The 27,307-nt window shown below is 46.4% G+C and overlaps 1 protein-coding gene across 3 annotated transcripts in view; it reads left to right on the top strand.

Moving 5' to 3' along the window:
• ADAMTS9 (ADAM metallopeptidase with thrombospondin type 1 motif 9) overlaps positions 1 to 27,307 on the top strand; it is a 168,999-nt gene that overhangs the window by 133,857 nt on the left and 7,835 nt on the right. For all 3 annotated transcript variants that reach the window (XM_027121317.1, XM_027121318.1, XM_027121316.1), the window contains 8 exons: positions 7,390 to 7,563; positions 11,634 to 11,828; positions 13,239 to 13,371; positions 13,586 to 13,680; positions 13,796 to 13,890; positions 13,983 to 14,116; positions 16,234 to 16,325; positions 21,124 to 21,228. In XM_027121317.1, the coding sequence (XP_026977118.1) occupies positions 7,390 to 7,563; positions 11,634 to 11,828; positions 13,239 to 13,371; positions 13,586 to 13,680; positions 13,796 to 13,890; positions 13,983 to 14,116; positions 16,234 to 16,325; positions 21,124 to 21,228 (1,023 nt within the window). The remainder of the gene's footprint in view (positions 1 to 7,389; positions 7,564 to 11,633; positions 11,829 to 13,238; positions 13,372 to 13,585; positions 13,681 to 13,795; positions 13,891 to 13,982; positions 14,117 to 16,233; positions 16,326 to 21,123; positions 21,229 to 27,307) is intronic.

Raw genomic sequence — 27,307 nt, 5'->3', positions numbered from 1 at the left:
CACCTAAGGTGCATTCTTCTATTTTTATTGGCTTGGCCAGACTGTTTCAGCAGAGTTGGCATTGAAGTATAATTCTCTGTACTGGTGACTACCTCCACCCGCTTCCGAAGATGAAATTCTCGGTCTAGTTGGTTGACGATCAGACCTTAAGCCATGAGGTTGGTGGGGAGTCTTGGTGGAGTACTTCAGAGGACCTTTTTTGTTCATTGAGGGGCCTGTTGACTGTGCAGGGGAAGGAGCATCAGTGTTCACTCATGATATCATAAGATAGAGCCTGGACTTTCAGACGCAGAGAAAAATTATTAGAGAAGCGGAAGATGCTGTTTCCGGACATTCATGTCCCATTTGTTTATGCCTTAAAGCAGAGTGTTGTAAACAAAAGACCATTCAGTGTGTGGCTCTGGCAAATTGACCTCAAATCTCTGGGCTCCAGTTAGCTCATCTGCAAAATGGGAATTGTATGGCAGACTTTGCTGAATGTCACAGTGAGGATTAAGTGAGATTAAGTGAGAGATGCAGTGCAGTGCCTAGTATATTTTAGGCCTTCCACAAATGGTAGTTCTCTTTGGTACAGTGGACCCCTGATGGAGGATTCAGATGATGACCAGCACTTCAGCTTATCCACGTATCACGATGTTGGGCTTTTAAGATCACCCGCCAACTTTGGGCTAGTTATTTAGCTTTTCACTGCTCAGTTTTACTCACTTTAGAATTATTATGCTCATGAGACTGAGTTTAAAAAAATACATGACCTTTTAATTCTTTCGAAAACTACTATCGTAAAAAACTTATTGATAGTATTATAATCTGACTATGAATTTACTTATAGCTGCAGAGGTTTTTTCATCCAACTTGAATTGTGAGTATGTACGTTATGCATCTCTTTGTTTTAAGGAGTAAGTCTCCCAGTTCTTGCAAATATTCTTTTTTTACCTTTACCCAGAATACTCTCTTTCCTCCCTGGTACCTCTGTGTCACAAAGTGGCTGCTCTGAACCTTCCCTCACATCAGTGACTCTTGCTCATACTTCAGGCCTGAATCAAGATGTCACATCCTTTCAGAAGCTCTTGAAAAATCACACCTCCCCTCAAATGACTGAGTCAGATGGCCCTCCCCTCAGCTCTATCACCCTGAAAATATTCTGCTTCAGCAGCTAGCACTCTGAATTGTTGTAGCCTGTTTTTCTTGTCTAGGTTATCAGCTGTTGGAGGTCAGAAAGCTTGTTCAACAGAGTTTTCCCCAGCATTTAGCACAGTACCTACAGCATTGAAGACACTTGGTGAATGAATGAATTTATGAATGAATGGAGGGACAAAATAATGGGTGGAGAGAGGGAAGGAAGGAAGGAAGGAGAGAGGGAGGGAGGGAGGGAAGGAAAAAGCAAGGCATTACAGAACAAAGCCTGCTAATTGATGGTCTTTCTTCTTTAACTATTTAGAATCACAGCACTCTGCAATGTCTTTTAGAACAAACTGTTTTTCCAGTACGAACAGCTGTTTTACTTTATTGTCACATTGCCATGGACAAGCTATGGCCTTTGTAGAACTGCCCACCCCATGGCTCTGTGACCCAGTGCAGGGACTTGGACCACTCTAATACGTATTTGGATTCTAAAAACTTTTATTGAGATCAGCTGTAGAATGATTCCCAAGTTCATCTTCTTAGCACAGAAAAATTAGTAATGAGCTTCAGGTCAATTGGTTACAAAGATTTTATGAAGTTTACAGTAGGGAGTGATTGGGTTTTGATGTGTGAACAAGGGCCAGCTATTAACTCTTTATCACTCATTCCCTCATTAATTTATTCAACAAATCTTTGTCGAGCACCTGCAAAGTGCCAGGCACTAGGCGTTAGGGATGCAATAGAAAATGTGCAATTGCTGTGGTGGGATTGATGATCAAGTGAGAGAGACAGAAGACAAGCAAACACATGTGTTATATGGAATTGCCAATTGTGAAAAGTGCTGCGATGGAAAACAACAACAAGGTGCTGAGATAGAGACAGAGCATGATAGGCTAGTCCCACCTTCTCTAGGGTGCTTGGTGACAAAGGGCAAAAGGAGGTGATTCTAGGTAGAAGGGAGAGGGAGGACAGAGCCCAGCATGTTTGTGGACAAAAGCACAGCACGTTGGGAGCAGAGTCAGTAAAAGGACCGGAAGGCTGAAATGAGGTTGGACCTGCCGGAGCACCCAGGTTATGACGTGTTCTGTAAGCCAGGGCAAGAGTTTGGATTTTCTCCTAAGCAGCGTGAGACATTTACAAGGCTCTCTGTGACGTGGTCTCTGCCCACCTTCTGAAATCCCCATCTCAAACCGAAGGCTCTGAGGACCCCCAACTGCTGTCATCATTTCCCTGCCCCACCTCCCCGTGACATCCACCTCCAGCCACGCATGCTGAGCCCCCCCTGAGAGTGCCCCCCATCTCCCGTGTGCCAAGTTACCTTGGCTTCTCCTTTTCCACCGCTGCCCGCGCACCGCCTTCAGCGTTGTGGGGATTCCCACCCCCGGTCCTTCCTCTTTTCTCGCTGTCACAACTGCAGATACCCTGATGGCTTCCACCTCCATTATTACACTCTCTGTTATGAAGCTCATACCTGCTCACAACAGCCGTACAAGGCGGCCCTGAGTGCTAAACCCCAGGGGTCACCAGTTAGCCGACTGTCTTGACACACGAACCCCCAGCTGGGAGGAACAGCCACCCCGGGTGTCATAAGAGAGAGAGAGAAGGTGAGTAGGAAGATGTCAGGGCTGTAACCCCATGCCCAGCATAGAACTTGGCCCATTGCAAATAGGCAGACCGCGTTTTATTGTACTTCACTTTATTGCACTTTGCAGGTACTGTGGGGTTTTGTTTTGTTTTTTTTACAAATTGACGGTTTGTGGCAACTCTGCGTTGAGCAGGTCTGTTGCTGCCATTTTTTCCAACAACATTTCCTCACTCTGTGTCACCTTTTGGTAATTCTCGCAATATTTCCGTTTTTCTCTACTATATTTGTTATGGTGACCTGTGATCAGTGATCTTGGACGTCTCTGCTAGGACTTGCTGAAGGCTAAGGTGATGGTTAGCTTTTTTTAGCAAGAAAGTATTTTAAATTATGTACATTTTTTTAGACATGCTATTGCATAGTAGATTATAGCGTAAATATAATTTTTATATGCCTTGGAAAACCAAGCGATTCACATGACTCACTTTATTGCGATATTCCCCTTATTGCGGTGGTCTGGAACCAAACCCACGGTGTCTCTGAGGTGTGCTTGTATGGGTTGAACGAGTGAATGACTTTAAAGTTACAAAGTGTCTCCATACTATTATTTCTGCCTTTTTCCCTTGCAAGTATACTATTTGGGGGCAAAGATGTCCAAACTCCACATACCTGTCTTTTAAAATGAACCCATTGGTAATCTGAAGGTTGCTTTTTCTTTTTTTAATTTAAAGCAATGTTAGATAAATTGATTTGCACTTCCTGTTCCTTTTAGCCAAGGACTCTGTGTAGCACTTCCAGAACGCTATGCTGTCAGGCTCCCCATTTGTTCTTTGACTTGGTTGTCCACACACTATCCGACAATGGTAGCCTGGCCCTAGTAAGGATGCAACACATTCTTTCATCCATGGAGAAAATCAGCAACCTTAAAGGTTGAGCAGGTGAATATGAAGACTGATTTTCTTCCCTCCATGGTTAGTGCATCTCACCAAAAAAATGTAAAGCAACTTGGCTGCAGTCTTTAAGGAAAGACAGTTTCTACCCATTGCATTAAGTGACCCTTTTTAGACCATTACCCTGTGACCAACCAACCTAGCTAAAGAAAATATTTTATTTTAGATCTTCCTCACCCTCAAATTTAAAAAGTTATTTTCCCCTGTTAGTTTTAGCACATTTACAGGCACAGGTAGCCCGTGGGACAATGGGTAAGTTACCCAAGTTAACCCAGGGCTGTGATATTTGCTTTCTGAATTACAGGTGTGCTGAATTTCAGAGCTGCTGGTGGTGTGACTTCCATGCTTGGTATAGTTTTTTTCTAAAATCTGTAATGAAATTGGAGAAGAATCTTTTGTAAATTAAAAGAAGCTTAGTTGAGCTTCTCCAGCTGTTTTTCAGAACACTCCAGATCATATTCCAGGACGGAGGAAGGAGCCGTAAATCCTAGGTGGGTGGGAGAAGTGATATTACTGAAAGCTGATAAAATCCTATAGTATGGGCTGGATTTGCTTTGTGATTACCCAGCCCCTGTGCTCTGGTTAGGATTTAAAACTCCAGGAGAAAAGCCATGCTAAGTGATTTTCAAAGCTGCTATTGACTCATTCCAAACCACTGGGCAAGTCACTTATTTACTTAGTTTAATTTTTCTAAAAGTTATATTCAAAGTAAGGCTCCCCAACGCCCTTTACCACCGCTGGCAAAATAGTTTTTATGGTAGTTAACCATTATTTAAGACCAAGGGAAAAACACCTAACAAGCAGAAAGTATTTAGTAATCCTTGCTTTCTGCTCTAAACTGTTACTTATTGCTACAGATTAAAGCCCTAAAGATTAGTGAAAATGAAAGAGGACACTGGAAGGTTTGGTCCAGGTAGGCTGCTCAATAACCATGATCTTCTCTGAGTCACCTAAGTCCTGATTTTCTAAGGAATTACTTTTTCTATGGGGAGTTAAGTATGTCTTCTGCATAGATCTACACATCACAGATTAACCATTGTTTTGTTTTGTAACATTCAGGGCCTCATTTGGCTTTTTTTAATGAAGAAACAAAAACATTATTCCTTCACGATGGTTCCCAGCATCCTCCAGGGGAAGAGAAACCCCCAGAACTGCTGAGTCAGAGCTGAGCTAGGCACTGAGCTCAGCCAGCCTCCTGCACTGGTGGGAAGGGATCTGCTCCTCTGTGCTCATCTCACACTGTTTGCTGTTCATATTTGTGCCCCACAAAAATTATAAATGGTTCCATACTCTAGATGTAGAGATTTGCTTCCAAGCAGCAGAAGTTTTGAATTAAGTTTGCAAACGATAAGGATACAACCACAGGTTTACAATACCAGGACACAACCACATACATATCCCTACTACTTTCTGAAAGAACAAAGCATCTCACAAAAGACATGGTTATACCAGATGACCCAGCATTTCCACTCCTAAGGATATACCCGAAAGAATTGAAATCAGATGTTCAAATTTGCATATGAATGTGCATAGCAGCGCTCTTCATAATAGCCAAAAGATGGCAACAAACCCAAATGTCCATTAACATTTGAATAAACAAAATGTGGTATATTCATACAATGGAGTGTTCAGCCATGAAAAGGAGTGAAGTACTGATCCAATGTGGCAAGACCTTGAAAGCATTATGCTAAATGAAAGAACCCAGACACCAAAGGCCACAGACTGGATGATTCCATTTCTATGAAATACCCAGAACAAGCAAATCCAGAGACAGAAAGCAGATCGGTAGTTGCCACAGGCTGGGAGGAAGGGGAAATGGGGAGTGACTGCTTCATGGGTACAGGGTTCCCTTTTGGGGTGATGAAAATATTCTGGAAGTAGATAGTGATGACGATTGCACAACATGACCAGTGACTACACTCCGCTGAATTGTACACCTCAAAATGGTTAAAATGGTGAATTTTACGTTACGTGTATTTTGCTACCAAAAAAAAAAGGAAAGGAAAGAAAGAAAAAGAAAGGCAAGAAGTATATCAGGAAAGACATTTCTGAGTCAAGCTGGAATCCAAAGTCAAATGCCTTTGGGATGCTTTGGGTAATAAAAGAGAAGCAGGCTTGTGAGAGACAAAAAAGAGGTGGGGTCTAAGGCCCTCCCTAAAACGACTAGAAGGAAAACGTTTAAGAGACATTATGTGAACAACAATGACAGCTCACAGGAGTTGGATAAGGCCCAGGGGCAACAGAGTTTGTAATCCCTGGTTAAAGGAAACCTAAGCTGTCCTTGACACGGGTTGGTTACAGTGACTTTCCTATGTAATCTGGAGTCTTGAAATGTTGGGTGACGCAGGTGCTTCAGATAGGACAGGCTTTGGGAGAACTTTAACAACACAGATAACTAAGGTAAAACTTCTACAGTGGGGTTTTCTATTGGTGAAAGCAAAAAAGATAAGAAATTTGTGATCAGCACAGAGATCATCCGAGAATGAAACATACCACTTGCTCTATTTTCTCCAGTTGGTTTATGGGAATAAAAAATATCTATGCCATTCACCTGACAAAGAGATGGATAACCAGGAATCAGTTCTTTAGGCTAAGTCCCAGTTTATTCATCTGAAAAGGAGAAATTATAGTAATGCCTAAATCTTGCTGCCTAGCTGTCTACATCTTTAACGTCTGTCTTTGCTACTAAAACACAGCTCCTCTCTGAGGGCAGGGCTTGTGCTATTTGTGTCTGCTTCTGGTCATCCAGACCCATCACAGGGCCTGACACGTCTTAGGAACTTGGTGAATATTGGCCAGATGATCAAGGGGTGAGAGCAGTTCCCCCTGGAGAAGAAAAGGCTATAGGGGCCACAGGAAATCTCTCCTCAAGTCCCTGAAGGGGGTTATTTGTGAGGAACAAAATTTGTTCTGTATGCTCCCTTGGAATCGACAAGTAGGACAACAGGCTGGATTTGGCTAAGAGACAGGCTTAGTTCCATGTTATAAGATGAAATGGGCCACCTGGACGGGGAATAACTTCCCTGACTCTAGAGGTATTTTGACACCCTTTGGCCATAAGTTTTAAAGAGATTCAGCGTTTGTTTGAATGGGTGAAGTAGTCAGGCCTTAAGGCCCTTTCCAAACCTGAAATTCATTCATTCACACTTTCACGGCTTCATTCAGACAGCCACTTACTGAATGCTGATCGCTATGACAGGAACAGTGGTGTTGTTACCGAGTTCAAGTTCATGCTGCTCACTGCATGACAGGCCACTTAATCGAGAGACAAGGTGTTGGGGCAAGGAATAGCAATTTTATTCAGAAAGCCAGCAGCAGACGGAGAAGTTGGTGGACTAGTGTCCCAAAGAACCATCTTTCCAGAGTTAGAATTCAGGCTTCTTTTATACTTACACTTTAAAGGCCAGAGCCTTGAGAATAGGCTGTCCTGTACATTTCAGGCTGTAGGCAACATTCTTTTACAAAAGGTGCAGAGCCAGCACGACTAAGCACAGGCAACAGAAAACAAGGGTTAGAGCTAAAGGAATAAATCCAATATGTAGTCAGCCTTGTTCTTCTATGTTACACTGTTAAGTAATGGGGGTAAAATAATGAGTTCTCTAGTAATGCGTACCCTCAGAGATCTCGCAGTCTTAAAGAGTATATAGGAAGGAAAATAAATCATCATGGTAACAGGATGTAAGAAATCATCTGTTATCTTTCCATGTCACCACCTGTTTTGTCTGTCTTTAACAGTGCACCAAGACTTGTGGGAAAGGCTCCAGGTACCGCAAGGTGGTGTGTGTGGGTGAGGACAAAGGTGACGAGGTTCACGGCATGCACTGTGACATGAGCACACGGCCTGTGGATCGCGAGAGCTGTGGCCTGCAGCCCTGCGAGTATGTCTGGATCACAGGAGAATGGTCAGAGGTACAGTCCTGGGGATTCTGGATCTGCCTTCAGGTCAGCGATGGCCTGAGGGCAACAGAGTGATGAAGGCAGGAATGTGGGAGACTCACACCCACCTGCCAGTTCTATCCCTGAGAACTGGGAGCCCTCAAACAAGTCCCTCAGCCCTCCTGGGCCAGAGTCCTACAGGTGCAGAGTGGGGGGGGGGGGTGCATAAGATGGTATCCACGCTCCTCTCAACTCTACGTCCTGTGATTCCCTTTAATGTCCTAATAGTATGATTAGAAATGAATTCTTACAGACACTGCAAATTCATGTTTCCTGTAGGTGCCTGAAGAAAGTTAAGTATGACACAAAAATGTCTTAGCATCAGGGAGGCAATAGGGAATGGTGGGGACTGTGACTAACTAGCACATGTTGTGTAAGGGGAACAGGTTCTTTTCCACTCCAACAGAGGCCATGCAGAAATGTGGGTCCATTGTAACCAAACCTGATGTTTCAAGAGAGGACAAAACTTTGGACTTTTCTGTGCTATCTCCTAATCTTAAAATGTGGGCTCAGATTATTTATTTAAAACACTGTGTGGGTCGAACCAAACACTTTTGTGGGCCAGACGTTGGTTCCCCATTTAACAACCTCTGATCCAGAGGAATGAAATCGTTTTCCATAATATCCAAGGAATCTCAAGTGTCTGTTTTTCCTTATCTCCTCCCGTACACAATGCCTACCTAGATGCTTTTTATTATTCATAAACCAATAGTAACAGTCATATGATTATATTTTCAAACCTCATGATACTTTCAAATACTGAAAGACCTGTAACATCAACACTAGTTTTCATTTGCCCCAGAGAATTTAGAGATGTGAAAGGGACGTATCTGGGCTCATAGCAAAAGTGCTTTGCTATTGCTGGCGTCTCGTTAGAGTTCAACAGGGCAGCAATTTCACGTTTCAATGGGATGAATATTTGCATTTAGATGATGTGTTTGTTGGGTGTTGAATTGTTTCTGCACTAAAACTGTTCCTAAAGCCTTGTCTAACTATGTCTCCCCATCCTTCACTCTACCCCAGTGAATTTGCCTTCCCCTCCCCACCTCCTGCGGGACATTTGGCGCTGTCTGGAGACATTTTTGGTTGTCACAGCCGGGGGAGGTAGGCTGCTACTGGCATCTGGTGGGTAGAAACCAGGGGTGCTGCTAAACCTTCTACAGTGTACGGGACAGCACCACAACAGAGAGCTATTGAGCCCAAATATCAGGGGTGCTGAGGGTGAGAAGCTCTGCTCTATACCAGCCCTACCTGTTCTTGGTATGTCCTCAAAGAAAGGAGGAGAGATGTGGTCTCGATCATTAGAAATAGATTTACTCTTGCCCATCCAGGAACATGGGAAGTCCAGATGAGTGTTCAAAATAGTTCTTGACTTTGGGTTTGACGCACAGGTTCCAACCCATTCAGATACCAAGGTGGGTGGAGGGAGGTGGGTCCAGGGGGCTCCTCTCTTCTGTTCAGTTCACCCCTCCCAGTGCCTTGAAAGGCATGGTCCCTAACTTCTGGTTCTCTGGGTTGCTGCACGAGGCCACCCCCGGACTCTCAGGAAGGGAGAGCCTTCCTTTCTGGCCTCTCTCCCTCCTCAGGCCTCTGTCCCTGAGACCATTCATCTGTCTGCCTCCTGGGGGCCTCTTCTTCCTGGTTTCTGGCTTGGTTCTTGGTCACTGGCTTGGTCACTCGTCTTGCTGGAGTTCGTGTGCCTGTCACACTGCCGAGGTTGACGTGCTCATCTTAGCTGGATTTGGTGTGTTGTTATTACACTGAAAGAGTTTTGGTCTCTTTCTGAGACTTGCGTAATGTTCCTCCTGTGGCTTTACCATAACCTTAATATTAACCCCCAAAAGAAGAGATAGGGAGAAAATTTTTTTAAAAAGCCTTCCAGACATCTGCAAATTTTCAGGTGTACCATGAGTTGAAAAATCTGCAAGCTATAGGCAAAGATGAGAGGGATGGAGACAGGACTTTGTACAGATACCAGGATCATGGGAAGGGACTCTGCCAGGGGGAGTGATGCCCAAGGAACTGGATCAGAATTCCCTCTAGAAAAGCTTTTCGTAAAATGCCAGAGCCACAGCAGGATTTGCCTTCTGTCTGGGGCCTCCATCACCTGCAGAGTTCTGTGTGCTCCCTATTGGAGAAGAAGACTCCGTCAGCCCTGGCCCATGTGCGCATTTCCCTGGTTGGGCCCGACGTGTATCGCTAGCGCAAGAAGCCCACATTCTTATTGTTTCATTTTGCTTTATGGTTATTTTCAAGTTAGAAAAGTAATCTGCATTCATCGTGAAACATGCACATGGCACCAAGGTGTGGAGAGTCAACCATAAGACCTTCCCCTCCTCTCTCCCCTCCCCAGCGATGAGAGCCTCTTACACTCAACAGCTCTGGCCTGAAATGGATTAAGGAAGCCAGAGGCACTCAACATTTTCAGGATGCTCTTAACAGCTACTGAAGGGTTCTTTTCAGAGCTCTGGAGGCCTCTGAATAAAACCTGACCATATTTGGGGCTCATTTCCATCTGTCAACACCTGTCTCCCACTGCGTCCCCCACATAAATGGGCACTGGGCTGCTTTTGCTTGTGGCTGGTAAGGGGAAAGGGTCTTAGCACTTGCCTTCTCAGAAGTACAGCCTTGTTTAAATTAGTCCACACTGAGGTCAGGGTGTGCAAGCACTGAGTTAGATACTCTAAGATACCCACAGCTTGGACAGACAGCATTTATTAGCCATCTGTCCATGCGTGAAACACCTCAGACTAGCCCTGCACTCCCCTGGCCTGGCATCAACTGCATCTTTGGGCATTTGAACAGCGGCAGCCGGAGAAGGAAGAAACATACGCAGAGCATTTGCGTGTCTTAAGCCAGCTGGAAAGCAAAGCCCAAGGATGCTCTGCATGCCTGTGGCTGGGCCAGTTCCCTGCTCACTCTAGGACCGCGTCAAGGGGAGCCTTCCCCCTGGAAAAGTTACAGGGGCGGCAAGCCACGTGGCTTAAAGCGACAGCGTAGGAGACACCAGGAAAAAGAGACACTGGTTTTAATAGCAAGTGAGAACGTGCAGAAGCTATGGTCCCTCACCCCAGAAAAAGCAAAACACACCACATGCTGCACACTGTTTCCAGGGTTCGTCTGCCCCCACCCAAAGAACCTTTGATCTTGAGAATCCTGAAACTCTACCTTAATTTTATGTTGCATTTTCACAGGGAGTGGCCAGTTATTTGATGACTTGGCCCAAAAATATCATCAAAATAATTTGTTGGTTAATTCAGTTTTCTTTTAAAAGTATTATGTAAAATACTTAGCTGAGGAGGCTGAACGTAATCTAAAATCTTATTAATAACCAGTTAGTTGTCCCATCACAGAAGGAGCTGGGACACCAGTAAAATACCTTTTTCTTTCTCCTTTTCTGTATCATCTGGGTATTTTTAAATGCCGTATAATTACGGCAGAAGGTCTAAATGACTGCATGATTTAGAGAGAGCCGGGCTGGGGGGAGGGAAGCAGAAAGGTAACATTTAAGTCACAGTATATAGCCAGGGAGAGAGAAGAAAGAAGGAAATTAAGTGGAGGGCGGATGGGAAAGCAGACCATCAAGTAGGGAAGGAAGGTTGTCCCTGAGTCCCGGGAGAGCCTGGATTTCACACACAGGTGGTCTCTGGCGCTCTCTCCAGCCCACTTGGTCGCTTCTCTGATGCGGTCATTGTAGGTTTGGAAAGGCGTGATTTGGCTGCCAGTACGTAGGGCTCTGGACACTGTAAGTGGACCCGGTGACAGCTGGAGCACCTCCCCCAGCCCCGTCTCCCCGTGAAATCCAGAGCGGGGGCTTGAGGCACCCCCCGCCCGCAGCGGGGGCCCAAAGGTGTAGTGGCAGCCCTGGATCCCAGAAGGCTCCTGTAGGGCTGCAGGTCCCCCGCGGCCCGTAAGAAGCTAATAAAGTGAGAGCTCTCTGCCCCATTGTCCCGAGGTCAGTGTTCACCATGGAGGTCAGGGGCCTATTGTGGCTGCCCCCAGGCCCCGCTCCAACCTCTGCTCTCTACCCGCTCTCTTCCCAGTGCTCAGTGACCTGTGGAAAGGGCTACAAACAAAGGCTTGTCTCCTGTAGCGAGATTTACACCGGGAAGGAGAATTATGAGTACAGCTATCAAACCACCATCAACTGCCCGGGCGCACAGCCACCCAGCGTCCAGCCCTGCTACCTGCGGGAGTGCCCTGTCTCTGCCACCTGGAGAGTTGGCAACTGGGGGAGCGTAAGTAGACGATTGAGTGATGAAATCGGAAAGCTTTTGGATCTCAAACCCCGACTTAAACATGTCCTGCCTGAGCTGTCCTTCCAGGAGAGCCCCGGGTGAGAAACAGGAGTTAGTATCTTGAAATGGGCTGAAGGGGGAAGGGGGCTTCTCTGCTTGTTGGGCCGTTTGGCCTGGTTAGAGGGGGACAGGGGCGGGGAGGCCAGACAGCCTCCGTCTGATTCTTGGTTCTGCTGTTCCCAACTGAACGACCTGCGATAAGGGGCCAAGCGTTCGTGTCTGTTCCCTCCCCTGCAGAATGGGGTGTTTGTGAAGCTGAAATGCGTTCATGCGTTAAAAAGCACGTGGGCTGTAATGGCAACTTTTTAAGTTCCATGTATTTTACCACAGTTTAAAATTAAACAGCACCCAGAACTCTTGTCTGTCACTGAAAAAGGGTTACAGAGTTGTTCGTTGTGGGTTCTGTGGCTAAGAATTCTGTAAGCACTAGTGCTTCTGCATCGGGAATTCCTGGTTGCATTGGGGTTACAACGAGTAAGAATATCTGATATTGGGAACGCCCTTGAAAATTGCCCCAGCCCCCTGGCTCCTGACTGTGAGGCTTTCACTGATGCAAAGTGATGATCGGGCAAAAGTGTGGGACCAGTTGAAAGGGGTTAAGGTTTAAATTCTGGCTCCACCATGACCGTGAACAAATTTCCTAACATTTGAGCCTCAATCTCCCCTCTGTAAAAATAGAAAAATGCCAGTACTATCTCATAGGGTTGTTGTGAGGCTCAGATGAGGAAATTATATTATATATATATGTTTCATATGTATGACCACATATGTAGGTATGGATGTACGTACGTATAGACACGTATATATAAGACTTAGCAGGGCTTCCCTGGTGGCTCCGTGGTTAGGAATATGCCTGCCAGTGCAGGGGACACGGGGGATCCCACATGCTGCGGAGCAACTAAGCCTGTGAGCCACAGCTACTGAGCCTGCGTTCTAGAGCCTGTGAGCCACAACTACCGAGCCCGTGAGCCGCAACTACTGAGCCCACGAGCCACACCTACTGAAGTCCGTGCGCCTAGAACCCGTGCTCCGCAACAAGAGAAGCCACCGCAATGAGAAGTCCGTGCACCGCAACGAAGAGTAGCCCCCGCTCGCCACAACTAGGGAAAGCCCCTGCACAGCAACAGAGACCCAACACAGCCAAAAATAAATAAGTAAAATAAATAAATTTATTAAAAAAAAAATCTTAGCACAGAGACTGGCCCATAGGAAGTGCCCTACATGTGTCAGATATTTGTTTCCAGCAACACGGGGTTCCTGTGCAAGCCTCCAGGCTTTGAGTTCCACACCACGAGAAGCTCATATCTCCAGGTTCCGCAGCCACAGCTCTGACCCTGCTCTGCCTTATAGTGTTCCGTGTCCTGTGGCGTCGGAGTGATGCAGAGATCTGTGCAGTGTCTCACCAACGAGGACCAGCCCAGCCACTTATGCCCTGATGAGTTGAAGCCGGAAGAAAGAAAAACCTGCCACAATATCTATAACTGTAAGTTGGCCCACTGAAGCCGTCCTTCTGCAGCTTGAAGAACAGGTTTCATTGTTGTTGTGCTTGCCTGCCTTTTTCAGAAATATAGAATTTATTGTTAAGAAATTGGCCCCCTTGCAGACAGACATGAGCATGCGTAACGTAACTCCTTCCGTCGGCGGCCACTGCACATCCTGGAGAATCACAGCCTGTTTTCGCGGTCTGTGTTTTCCAGGCGAGTTGCCCCAGAACTGCAAGGAAGTAAAAAGGCTGAAAGGTGCCGGTGAAGATGGGGAATATTTCCTGATCGTCACGGGAAAGCTCCTGAAGGTACGCGTCGGAGCTCAGTCGTTATTTCTAGCCTGGTTTCAGAGCCAGCGGCCCTGGCCCTCATGGTCCCGTTTCTGAGCCACCCCTTGCAGGTTATTTCTGGTCTGTCTTTCAGGTCTTCTGTGCAGGGATGCACTCTGACCGCCCCAAGGAGTACATGACACTGGTCCACGGTGACTCTGAGAATTTTTCTGAGGTTTACGGGCACAGGTAGGAGAGCTCAGGCTCAGAAGATCCCAGATGCCTGGAGATCCCTGGAAGGACCTCCCCATCCTTACTGGGATGTTCTCTCTGTAATGTAGGTTGCACAACCCAACCGAATGTCCCTACAACGGGAGCCGACGTGATGACTGTCAGTGTCGGAAAGACTACACGGCGGCTGGGTTTTCCAGCTTCCAGAAGATCAGAATAGACCTGACCACCATGCAGATCATCAGTAAGTTCCATGGGACGTCCTGGGGGATGTGTCCATGGGTCTCTGCATTCAGACAACAAAAACATCCTGCACAGGGGCTGGGCCGAGGCCCAGAGGATGGGAAGAGGAACTTAGGGTCCAGTGATGACAATCCCAGTCTGAGCTGCCAGAGGGGGGGATTTTGCACCCTTGGATCACTGCTGTCCCCGCAGTGCCTGGGAAGTGCTGAGCACAGGGGCGGTGCTGCATCAGATTTGCGACGAATGAATGAATGGAGGAGACGGAGGCACATGAAAGGGCACCATCGCCGTGGGGGAGTCAGGGCAGCGTCCCCCAAAATATGACATTGAAATTGAGACCTTAAGGCCAGATGGGAGTGAGCCAGGTGGGCAAAGCAAGCACGGTAGCCAAATTGGTTTTTAAGATTTATTTATTATTTATTTATTTTTATTTTATTTTTTGGTTGCGTCTGGTCTTAGTAGCGGCACATATGCTCTTCGTTGTGGCGCACGGGCTTCTTTCTGGTTGTGGCGTGCAGTTTTTCTCTTCTCTAGTTGTGGCGTACAGGCTCCAGGGCATGTGGGCTCTGTAGTCTGCAGGACGTGGGCTCTAGTTGAGGCGTGTGAGCTCAGTAGTTGGGCTGTGCGGGCTTAATTGCCCCGCGGCATAGGGGATCTTAGTTCCCTGACCAGGGGTCGAACCTGCGTCCCCTGCATTGGACGGCAGATTCTTTACCACTGGACCACCAGGGAAGTCCTGGTAGCAGAGCTTTCGAAGGGAGAAGAAGTTTTAAGGTAGCAGATGCAAACTCCAAAGCTATGACATTCATGTAGCAACATTCACCCCACCCTGGGCTTCCACTAGCAGTGTACATATGCACACACACACACAAACATGCACATGGGCGTAAAACTAATTTTCTCTGATTGTCGATTTACAGAAGAAAAACGGAGGACAGAATTACCATTTTTTAAACTAGCCCGAGCGTGGACTGATGTCATACTCCAGCCAACACTGCATTTTTGTTAAGGATGTTAATCACAGGAGTGGTTAAAGACAGCTCAAATATCCAAACACGTTCCCTCGAGTAGTGGAGAAACAAATAATGAATAATTAATTTTTCTTCATTAACATGTTCCCATAACCTTGCCTTGCTTTCCTCTGCAGGTAGATTAAATCTGATTTGTCCCAAGATATTTTTAATTGCCTTCAGCCAGACTGATGAGGGCTAAGGGCAGAATCTGCAGTTTCCCACTTACCCAGGGCTTCTGCGTGCTCAGGTGGGCAGGGCTTCTGCCCTTGGAAGTTGGGGGACTCAGCTTTCCCTCCCACGAACCTGCAGAAAGATGAAGGCCTTCTCTTGCTGTTCCTGAAAGGCAAAGCAGAAAGGTTTAAAAAGCTGCCTCTGGTCTCTAGTTCCCACCAGATTTTGTAGGATTCTCAGTGTGCCACCTCCTGATACGCCTTCCCCATTCTCAGAGCTATTCTCGGGAGCCACCAGAGGGTTAAAAACGTGAGCACTGTTTTTATTGGCTTTTTTAAAAAAACTTTTTTAAAAAGTTAGCCCCACACTTAAGAAACTGCCGTTAATACTTTCAAGATGTGAGTTCTAATTGCTCCCCATTCTGGTGGTAATAGTGCCTGGGCCACGGGAGGACAGATGAGCCTCGGGGAATAACTGCTGAGTGGCTGGAAATGCCTTGCTGGCTTATTCCCCGCCCCGTCCTGCAGTCCTGCAGCCTCAGCGGCTGCTCCTACAGGAGATTCACAGTCATCCAATTACACTACATTTAAGCGAGGTGATTCACATATTTATTTATATAGGAATCAATTCCAAAGTCATCTTAAGCCCCCCTTTTGGCTTCCATACTGTGAAGAGACAGAAAGCGCTGGTAAAACCCAGAGAAGGAAGCTCTCAGACCCACAGATACAGTGAGGGGAGAGCAAGTGTACATCTGGATCCGTTTGCTCACTAATCATACTTTGGTTTGTTTTCTTTTTTCCTCTCCCATTTCCTCTTACGATTTCTCTAACTCTTCTTCCCTTCTGTCTCCTTGTTAATATCCTGGCCCTTCCCTTTCTCTTTCTCATACTCTCACCTCTCTGCTCCCTGTAACCCTCTCTCCAAAACCCCACAGCCACTGACTTACAGTTTGCCAGGACACGCGAAGGACATCCCGTCCCTTTTGCCACCGCCGGGGACTGCTACAGCGCCGCCAAGTGCCCTCAGGTACGAGTCGGGAGCTCTCCAGCCCCCACCCAGGGATTCACATCCCCCCACCCCCGTGACTGCATCTGGTTCTGCAGATGTAATTAGAACAGCGGCTCTGGAAGGCACTTTGGCCACCTGTATCAAGGGCCTCACAGATGCTCACAGCCCCCAACCCAGTCACTCCGCTACTCAGGGTGTTTCCTAAGGAAATGATCCCAGCCAGGGGCCAAACTTCTGCGTTCAGCAAAACGCATCTGTGATCATGGTAAACGTTTAGAAACCAATTAGATATCACATGGCAAGGGCTTGGTTAAACACAGGACGATGTTAAAACAATGAATATTATGCAGTGACATGTGGGTAAATGTTTAATAACTGGCTCTCCAAGGGAAGAGGCCGGGGCGGGGGGGAAAGCAATGCTTTGCAGCATTTGCCCATTTCTGTGGTGTAAATTTTCTGCCTGACTGGTTACAAGTCATCAATATCGTGTCACGAAATGGAGGGTTTGGGGAGAGATGCACACAGTTGTCTCTCAAAAGCCAGTGCAAGTGGGTTCCAACACCCCGACTGTCAGCCATTAAAGATTCTGAATATTGCATGAGACAGAAAAACTGTCCCTCCTGTTTCAGATGTGTAAATGCGCCGTGTTTAGACCAAGACGTGCAGAGTTGTCTCCTGAATTCGCTTTCCCCCAGAGCAGCTGCACGGCAGTCTTACCCGTTCTAGAGTTGCACACGTTTTTGCCCCTTTAGAGGTGTGGCAGGTTTTGACTTGCCTTTCGGAACAGGCTGTGATAATCTTCCTGGGCTCATTTTGCAAAGCAGGCATCAGTCTTTGCCAGAAGCTTCTGCGAGGAGAAGGTAGGACAGACATGATGAATTAGGTGATTCTGGACAGGAGAACGTGGCCCCAGTCTCTCCGTTGATTTACACGAGGTCTTTACAAAGCTGTTGTCAGACTCTGTGACAGGAGTTTTCCGCGTCGCTGTGGGCCTTCACGGATTCTAGGAATTGGGACTGGGTGGTGTTCAGAATCCCAGGCACTGTCTCCCCAGGGTGCCTTTACACATGGCCACAGAGACCATCCAAAGGCAAACACATCTGAATTTTCTTTTAACAACGTGTTTTCTCAGCCCCGAGCTTTAGAAAGTATTGCTAAACATTTTAGAGAAGTGAAAAGGAAGCACTCAGGGGAGAAAGAAAATAAACAAAGGACAGAATGTTAAAAGGGGCCTTTTCTCCATTACCCAGGAATTGAAAACTTTTGAAGTGCGGTTTCTTTAGAGCACTGGAGACTTCAAACACCCCATTCGTATGGGTTGCATTTAACAGCTTATAGATTGGCCAGTCCTGCCTTTTTCAAATGCCTCAGGATTTTCTTGTTTCGATATGTGCATCTTTGGGGAAACTTAAGTAAATGCGAGGTAATTTGCATTCAGTTATTTTAATAACTCAGAGACAAATGAACCGATTGATTTGCTAAATCCTGACACTAAAGCAGTTGCTAAGTGAGAAAACCAAAGCCAGCGAGAGGTTAAGTTGTATTTTTTCCAGCCCATTCTTCAAACCATATCGGATACTTCTAGAATTCACTTCCTCAGAAGTGTACTGAGTACCAGCTATATTGATGAAAGATGGGAGTTTTTCGTATCACTTTTCCAGGGACAAGTCTGCAGAAAGCATGACTGTGCAAGCTATTTTAGAGCCCTGCTTGTCCTTTGGTCTATGACCACAGAGAAATGAAAGCAGAGGGATGCTCTGTTTGACAATCTGCTGCTTCTTCCTCCGCATCCATTGCTGTTGCTTTGGGGAGGTCCCCAGAAGCTGTGAACTCATGATGCACCCAGAACGTATTTTGTTATCCTGATCACAGTGGATGCAGCATTGTCATTACTGATGCTGGTGTTAATAGCGTTCATTGAGTGTTTACTACACTTGAGACACTGTGCTCAGCCTTGGTAAATCAGCGTAGTATTTAATCATCCACAGCAGCCTATGAGATTGCCCCCTTTTGACCGATGAAGAAACTGAGGTGTAGAGACATCGGGTAACTTACGCAAACCCGCACTAGTGCTCAGTAGAGGCCGGATTTGATCCCAAGTGTGTCTGAGTTCCAACCCATGATGGTAGACACGCCTGGCTGATCCTGTGTCCAGACAAGACTTTTGCAGCATTCACCCTTGTCCAACAGAGAACAGAACCTCTGTTTGTCAGAGGTATTATACATCTTTGGCTAACTTTTCTGGATCATCTAGTGTATGCATGTCTGAATTACCTTTACTCTTTTAAATCAGCAACAGAGATAGTAGCTAAAGCTCTCATGCCCTTTAGACCCTGAAGGTAAGGCCTTTAGGGGTAGAGATATTCCAGACTGGAGCTAGAAAGGACGGGTAGGTCTTGACTCCTCTGGTGACACTCAACTTTTAGAGTGCTAATTATCAACTAGGACGCTGGCTGAAAATGCAAATCCCTGAACCTGAAAAGGCCAGGAAGAGAATAAGGACAAAAACTCTTGCTTATCACTCACTCTGAAAGGGCAGATCTAGCTAGCAAGTTGTCTGCTTGGCTACGTGCTCAGACACTGGACACCCAGATCAGCCAGGGGCATCCTCAGGCTAGAAGCCTGGACCTTCTAAGGACTTTGACGTCAAAGCAGATCAAGTCTGCCTTCTGCGATGCAGGCAGAACAGGCAGTCTTTGTGGGAAACAGGATAGGGAAGGAGAGATAAGGGCATCCTTGGCAGCAATGAGGTCTGGGCATTTGTGATTGGTGTGGACACCCTCCTCAGGGCATGAATGATAGTAAGATAAGAACATGGCCGGGTGGGCTAACACAGCATGTAGAAGCCCGTGTCTGAGGAGGCTGGGCAAGGAGGCTGAGCCTCCGGTGTAGCCACGGTCACGGATACCTGCGTACTGAAGCCACTCAGCATAACAACCACTAACATCTGTGTAGTACTGTCATAAAACAAGTTCCAAAAAATATTTTTAAAATTTCACCTGCTCTGTGCCAGGTAATAAGCTAGGTATGTTATACCTTCTACTCTTATTCACAGATTATGTCTTATTAACCCATTTTACAGATGGGCTCAGGAGAGGTAAGCCTGAGGTCACACTAAAGGTAGAAGAGTCAGGATTCTAGGATAATTTCATCCCCCAGACCACAGCACGATTGATGTTTTGGGCTGGATAATTCTCTGTTGTGTGAGATCATGCTGTGCATTGTAGGATATTTAACAGTATCTCTGGGCCTGTCTGCACTAGCTGCTAGTGGCACACACACACTAGCTGTGACGTAACGACCAGAGACTGCCAGATTTCTCCTGGGAGCCAAGTTGCCCTCTGATAAGATCCACTGACTTAGACCAAACTAAATCCTCCCATCACCTCTGTGAATAGGAATCCTGTTTGTCCCCAGGGTACAGATGTGGAATTTCAGGCTCCTAAAGAGTTCATAAACTCTGTTTAGCAAGTATTTATGGAACCGACATGGAGAGGAAACCTCCAAGTTGCACCTAATCCTGGAAGTCTTCGTGGAAGAGCTAGGATGTAATATTTAGTTAAGACTGTAAATATCAAGTACCTAGTCACATGTTACAAACCATAACTGATATAAATAAAGCAATAGCAAGTCCCCCCCCTCAATAAGCTCACCGTTATATTAGAGAGAGAAAACTAACCCTTACAAAACAATTAGAAAATGCAGGGCTGGTATCAATATTTTTGAGTATCTACTAGGTACCAGGCGTTCACTCCACGGCTAATTTCATTTAGTCCCTCACTACACTACTCTGAAGGAGGCACTCGTATTACCTTCCATTTTACAGATGGACAAACTGAGGTTCTTACAGGGTAATAATCAGGTGAAAAAGCTGAATTTACGCTTAGCTCTGATTGGATGTGAGTCTCCACCTTGATGCTCTCCTTGATTTATTAAAGACCGTTTTGACGAAGAACCGGATGGTAAGGCTCAGAGAGGAAGCCTTCACCCACGTCTGCAGAGAAAGAACATTTTTAACTCCGAAACTGTTCATGGTGGAGTAGGAAACCTCAAGAATCTATTTTAGATGCCTTTGTGGAGTCATTTTTGCGAGAGAAAGACACAGAGACAAGTGGAGAAAGCAAGAGAGATTCTCTGCTGCAGCGTCTCCTTGGAAATAAAAAGGCAAACACCCGAGGCCACGTTTGGAAAGGAATCCCAGAGCGGGGCTGGGAGGTCTAGGTTCCCTGGGCCTGGTGGCGGTGGCGGGTCCCCTGCGGTCCAGAGCAGGCCGCGCGCGCCCTCTGCTGGCAACTCCAGAGAACGCGCCTCTGCTTTGAAGTCCCGCCCCGCTGTGCTTAGGACTCGGCGTGCTCAGCGCAGCGGGGAGCTGAAACCCAAGGAAGCTTTGGCAGCGAGATCTTGTTAGAAAAATTACACTGTGGCATTTTGTTCCTGAAGGAATCTGATAATTGTAAGCAACATCAGGATTGCAGAGTTAGGGACGCAGAATAGCGGTAGTTGAGAGCGAGGACTTTGAAGTCAGGAAAATGTGAGTTGGGTTCTCAGTGTCTCCTGGAGAAGTTAATCACCTGCGCCGGGCCTCGCTGTCCCCCTCTGTAAAGAAAATCCCCTTCTGAGAGCTCTTGCGAGGATGGATGAGATGATGCCTGTAAAGTGCCTCGTTCACAACTCCACTCTCCCCCCGCCCAAAAGAACCCTCAATTATTAGTAGCTATCATAATTAATATCTTTCTCCAAGTTCCCTTTTATTGTGTGGCCTTTGCTTGGGAAGTCACGTGGACTAAAAATCTTTCTCGTTGGCCATTTATTCCAGGGTCGTTTTAGCATCAACCTTTACGGAACCGGCCTGTCTCTAACTGAATCTGCCAGATGGATCTCCCAAGGGAATTATGCCGTCTCTGACATTAAGAAGTCGCCGGTAAGGTTACTAATGGGTTGGGGGCTGGGTTTTGTTTTCTCTTCCTTCCTCCCTCCCTGTGAGGCGGCGGTGCTAAAAGTAACGGGTGTGCTTTCCCATTTCCTCAAACCATTTTACAACGTGTCAGCAAGAAAATTTAGGACATAAATCGAAGGTTGAAGCGTGTACAGGTGCGTGGAGCAGAGAGTCTTGCTTCTCTTCTGGTGAATTCTTCCTGGAGATGTGAACCTGTGAACCATTGGAGCAATTAGGAGGATGCCTAACTAGGAAGCTGAAAGTAGCCAGCAGCCTCTAAGGGAGTGTGTGGCTCAGACACCTTGCAATTAATTAGCCAACATGCAATTCACCTACGTGAGCTTAGGGACAGTGATGTCAGTCTGTTTCAGAAGAATTGAAATACAAACAGGGCTGGAAGAAGGGGTAGTTCATGAGGAGGGTTGAGAAACACAGGCTCTCCAAGTCAGCTTTTCAGGCTCTAAAGTCTTGCTGCTCAAGGTGGGATCGATCCCCCCCAGAGCACCCACATTGCCTGGGAGCTTGTCGACAACGCAGTTTCTGGGGCCGCAGAGCTTCTGAGCAGGACCTGTAGCTGAACAAGGCCCCAGATGGCTCCTGAGCTCAGTACAGCTTGCGACGCTCTGATCTGTGTACTGTTTCTCAGCGTGGGTGTATATAAGAATCACTTGGGAAGGTTTAAAATGCATGTGCCCGGGCCCTACCCAGAGTCACTGAAGGGGAATCTCTGGGGAATTTGAAATTCCCCAGGTGACTCTAATGCATAAGCGGGGGCAGAAAGCACTGCCCTTTGCAGCCTAGAAGTTGCCATGATGTGGGGAAGGAGCCTGACCCGCAGGCAAATGTAAAACTTACGGGGTGTGGCCTGTGGCCCCAGTCCTGCCTCAGCTGTGAGCTCTGCCTCCCGGTCTCAAGAAAGTGAGTAAGGGAGGAAAAAGAAGAGGACTGGAAAGTGTGGTGTTATTCCAAGGTGAGGTTGCCAGACAAAATATAGGATGCCCCGTTAAATCTGAATTTCACATAAACAAGCAAGATTTTTTTTTTTTTACTTTAATCATGTCTGAAACATTGCATGGGACATACTTATTCTAAAAAAACAGTATGTGTTGTTTATCTGAAATTCACATCTGACTGGGTGTCTGGTATTTTTATTTTCTAAACCCTATCAAAATCGGAACATAAGGAAACAGCTCAGTCAAGCTGCTTCCACCAAGGAGGGGAAGGAACATCAATTATGATGTCCGGGGGAAATCTCAGAGGTTCCTGATCCCTTCTTTTAGCTTCCAGTGTTAAATTTGTGTCTTTGGGGGAAAAAAAACAAACAGAAAAATCTCTCTCACTCCCTCTTTTCTCTATCTAAGCCAATCAGCTCCTTCAAATCTGATTAACTAAATGACCAAATCGCTTGCTTATAAATTAATCATTAAAATTTTTTTCTTGTACTGAAAGGAATAAAGAGAGCTGAGAGACAACACACGTGCTTTAGGATGTGTGCTTTACACTCCTGAAATTAAGTTCTTCCCTGCTCCTACTACATATTATGTTTCAGTGACTGAGAGAAACAAACAAAAAAATTAATTGACCGAAATGTGGTCAGACTTAAAGCATGATTATATAGAAAGCCATCTGTGTAAACTGTAATCTAAGTTTCAATTCTGTTTGTTAGTGTCATTACTGCAGTTTTCATCCAGAACCTAACAATACAATTATAGCCGGGAGCGCCACCTTGTGGAGACAAAGATTACTGCCCTGCCAAGACCGGCTGGCTGTTTCCCCAGCTTTTGGGGGATTACGCCTGTGTTGAAGGGAATTGGTTTCATAATTGCCTGTCAGCACTTTTTTTTTTTTTTTTTAAATCTTGGTGTTCCATGACAGCTCAGAGAGCCTGAGCTCAAAATTAATCTCAAGGGTCTGTCGAACACTCCTTATGAATCCCCAGGAGCCAGCACTGAGCACTCTCTAGCTCCTAGCAGCCCCGAGAAACGATGCTTCGTGTGCCTGACCTGCTACGCGGTCCACAGAGCAGCATCCCCTAGGGATACTCCATGAAAATAGGCTCCCGCAGGCAAAGACACCGGGAAAAATTGTATATTTTTTTTCCTTCTTGAAGAGTCGCAGTAAGCGTGTGTGTATTTTAGGGTGGAATAAAGTGTACAGGAGGGAAACCTGTGTGGTTTTATTCAAACCAGCATTTCCCTAAATCATTCGTTCTCAAACTTGGGCCAGGACTTGCTAAAACACAGCCAGCCTGGGGAGGGGCCTGAAATGTACACTTTCAACAGTTTCCCAGGTGATGCCGATACCCTGGTCTGGGATCACATTTTAGGAATCACTGACCTAAGTTAAACCAACCACAGGGCCTTCTTTTCAAAGTTATACCTTTTAATTTCCCTGAATTACCAGTGGTCCATGGAACACACTCTGGAAAACTGTGTAATGTCCTGCTCCCACCATGACTGAGCACCGTCTTGCTTCTAAGGGACCGAGGCTAGTGTCCTCTACAGCACGCAGATCCTGGCCAGTCCTAAGCCCTTCTCCAAATAGCCCTGATTTGATTCACCTGTCACATCATCACCCTCACTTTCCTTCACTTTTCTGCTGGGAGCTACAGAGAGAAAAACACAGCGAAACTCTCCATTTTCCAAATCTGCTTGGCGATAAAATGTTTTCCCCAAGCGAAACTAAAGGAAAACTCTAGTCATTCAGGGTAGAACTGAATTACCAGAACCACGTGCAGGGCAGGAACGTGGTCTCACCAGCAGGAACAAATCTGGTAAAAACAAGACCCAGTGTCAGGGTTCATTCTTGGCTGCCTGTGTGTGTATAAGAATAATGATTTTTGTTATTGAAATAGCCCCTGTGTATTGGGCAGTGTATATGCGTTCAATCCCGTTCCTCCAGCTTTCTCATCAGATTCTTGGAAGGGTACTGAAATCAAAGCCTACAGAGGCTGCAGAGTATGGAGGTTAAGCCCCAGACCCTTAAGTCAGATCGCTGGATGTGCTGTTACCAGCCTTGCCACCTTGGGCAAGTTATTTAACTTCTCAGGGGTCTCCGTTTCTTCACGCATAAAATGGGGACCCTGGTGGTCCTTACCCAGTTGGGTTCTTGTGGAGCATAAATGAAATAGGGAGATAAAGCTGTTTACATGTCACTGGGCAGGCAGCAGGGGCACAGTAAGTATTAGCTGTTAATGTTACAACATTTTCATAGGCCTGAGGCTTGCCTTAAGGTTGCAGGATTGGTCAAGGTGATGAAGGAAGCAGGCTTGCTAGCAATGGAAGGACAAGGGACTGCAGCCTGAGCAGAGGCTGAGCCTGGACCTGGCTGGCCCCCACTGCACCACGTGGATTTTGTCCATGTGGGCCCTGCCTCACCTGGGAGTAAGGCATGTGGGACGCCCCCTGGACCCAGGGATGGACCTCGAGACAGATGCTTCAGCTGTAGTGGCTTGACTTAGGGATACCAAGTTTCTACTCTGCTTGTGTGTGAGGGGCAGCCAGACAGAAAGGGGGGCTTGGCCCGGCTGTGAGATTGGAGAGCACAGGTTGACGTTCTGAGCTTCTTTGCCAGTGATATTCTGTGCATCCTCAACTCATGAATGTGCTCAGGATGTGAAAGGGTCCTCAGGCCCCATCCGGACGATCCCCCCACCCCCAGAAAGATGCCCCTTCTCAGAGCTGTTGTCTGGCCTTCTGTCCAGGAGGAAGTTCCGGAATGGCCTTCAGAGCCAGGCACAGTGAAGGGAGGTTCAGTTAGGCAGGATGGGAGAGGTACCCTCAGGGCTCTATGCTGCTTCGTGTACCTGGGGGCTGGGCAGGGTCCACAGAGAGCTGGGGACCTGTGTTTCCGAGGTACCTGGCCTTGGGGCCCAACGGTCATTCCTTATTCTAGGGGAAGAGCTGTAAATGGAAGAATTGCTTTGAAATTAAAAATTAATGAAAGTTGCATTACTGTAGGGGAGATGGACTCAGTTCCTGTCTTTTAATCTTTTAGTTCATTTGCAACCGGTGGAGTTAAGGTCACGTGATAAATACCTGTGTGTGTGCACGCATATAGCAAGCATAGTATCAGTCCTCGTTTATCTACCATAAGCTGCCTCCTAACCCACAATTCATTTGTGAAAACCCAATTATCCACCAAGTATGAAAATCATATTACAGACAAGTAGAGTGAAACTACCTTTTATAGATGTGTGCATTTTATTCTGTACAAACCGATAGAAGATTAGATGTTTATACATATATTCATATATATAAGTGTGATTCGGACTATAGTCAGGAAAAAAAAATACTGTGTTTTATGGGCAGTTTCATCCCCAGCATCCTCCGAAGAAATGCAGATAAGCACATTTCAATCAAAGATGTGTTGGCTTTGCTAAATTACATGAGTCAACCTACCTTGGTCACATTGACTGCAAAAAGCAGAGAAAGGAGTGAAAAGTATGAACTATAAACTATTCCTTTTTTTTTAGTAAATTTATTTATTTATTTTTGGCCGTGTTGGGTCTTTGTTGCTGCGCGCGGGCTTTTCTCTAGTTGCGGCGAGCAGGGGCTACTCTTCGTTGCGGTGCGTGGGCTTCTCATTGCGGTGGCTTCTCTTGTTGTGGAGCACGGACTTTAGGCACGCAGGCTTCAGTAGCTGTGGCACGCAGGCTCAGTAGCTGTGGCATGCGGTCTCAGTAATTGTGGTGCATGGGCTTAGTTGCTACACGGCATGTGGGACCTTCCCGGGCCAGGGCTCAAACCCGTGTACCCTGCATTGGCAGGCAGATTCTTAGCCACTGTGCCACCGGGGAAGCCCTATAAACTGTTCTTAATGGAACAGAGGTCATTCATTTTAATTATATGTAATAGCTCAAACTCTACTAACAAAATATTTATAGAAAAGAGATTTCTAGAGGGCTTGCTTTAATGAAGAAATAAAAATGCTTTCCAATTAGTGTTTCATTGTATGGGAGCGGGTGCTTCAAAAGTGCTGGAAAACATACCGTTTTTCTCTGAAATAGGCACTGTTTCCATGGCAATCATGTATTTGCTATTCATTTTCTCAGTATATTTTTTTTATTCTGTAATAGAAGTAAGTTTTAGTTCAGGCTTTACCTAAATCAAATTGAGTCCTAGTTAATGCAGTAACATGAACATTGCAGAGCTAGTATCAGCGATTTTGTCCTTACTCAGGCTGCTCCTCACCTCCATGAACAGGCTATGATGGTAATCCACACATAAAAAGCACCTTTATGACAACGATCGCTAATACTTACAGAGTACTACATTAGGCCAACTGCTATGCTGAGCACTTTGTATCTTCCTTTCATTTGCAGCAAACCTATAAGGGGAGACTCATATTATCCCCATTTTACAGATGCACCAGGAAACGGAGGTTTAAAGAGGATTTTTTTTTTTGTTTTTTTGTGGTACGCGGGCCTCCCACCGTTGTGGCCTCCCCCGTTGCGGAGCACAGACTCCGGACGTGCAGGCTCAGCGGCCATGGCTCACGGGCCCAGCCGCTCCGCGGCATGTGGGATCTTCCCGGACCGGGGCACGAACCCGTGTCCCCTGCATCGGCAGGCGGACTCTCAACCACTGCGCCACCAGGGAAGCCCTCCTTTTTCTTTTTTTTTTTAAGTGAGAGTATCCATTGTTTTCAAGAGACTTTCATAGTTTGACCATATGAATCAAATACAGCCCAAAGATATCCTGAAATGCATGCACAAGTATGGTTCACACCACTGTTAGTCCCAGTAGAGGAAAATGTAAAACACCTTAGATGCCAAACCTTGTTCAGCAGTCAGGGGTAGGGGGTGGCTCACATGACATGGTAATTTTCAGACTGGGGTATGGTGCCACAATGAAGCAAGGAGCTTTTCATAGCACGGGGAAGCATTGAGGGGACTGATTAGCAGGGCCATCTGAATTGCAGTTCACCAAGAAGAATGTACCTGTTCAGCCTTCTTCTTTCACTCATTCACCAGATGTGTATTAGAACCGTCATGAGCCACACACAGCTAGCTTCTGGAAACACTCGGATTTTAACAAGGCACCGGCCTTGCCATCATGGGGCT

This window comes from Aethalodelphis obliquidens, unplaced genomic scaffold (genome assembly GCF_003676395.1).
Source record: "Aethalodelphis obliquidens isolate GAN/ISIS:26980383/991018 unplaced genomic scaffold, ASM367639v1 scaffold22, whole genome shotgun sequence".
Taxonomy (NCBI): Eukaryota; Metazoa; Chordata; class Mammalia; order Artiodactyla; family Delphinidae; genus Aethalodelphis; species Aethalodelphis obliquidens.
This window is presented reverse-complemented; position numbering and strand designations above follow the sequence as displayed.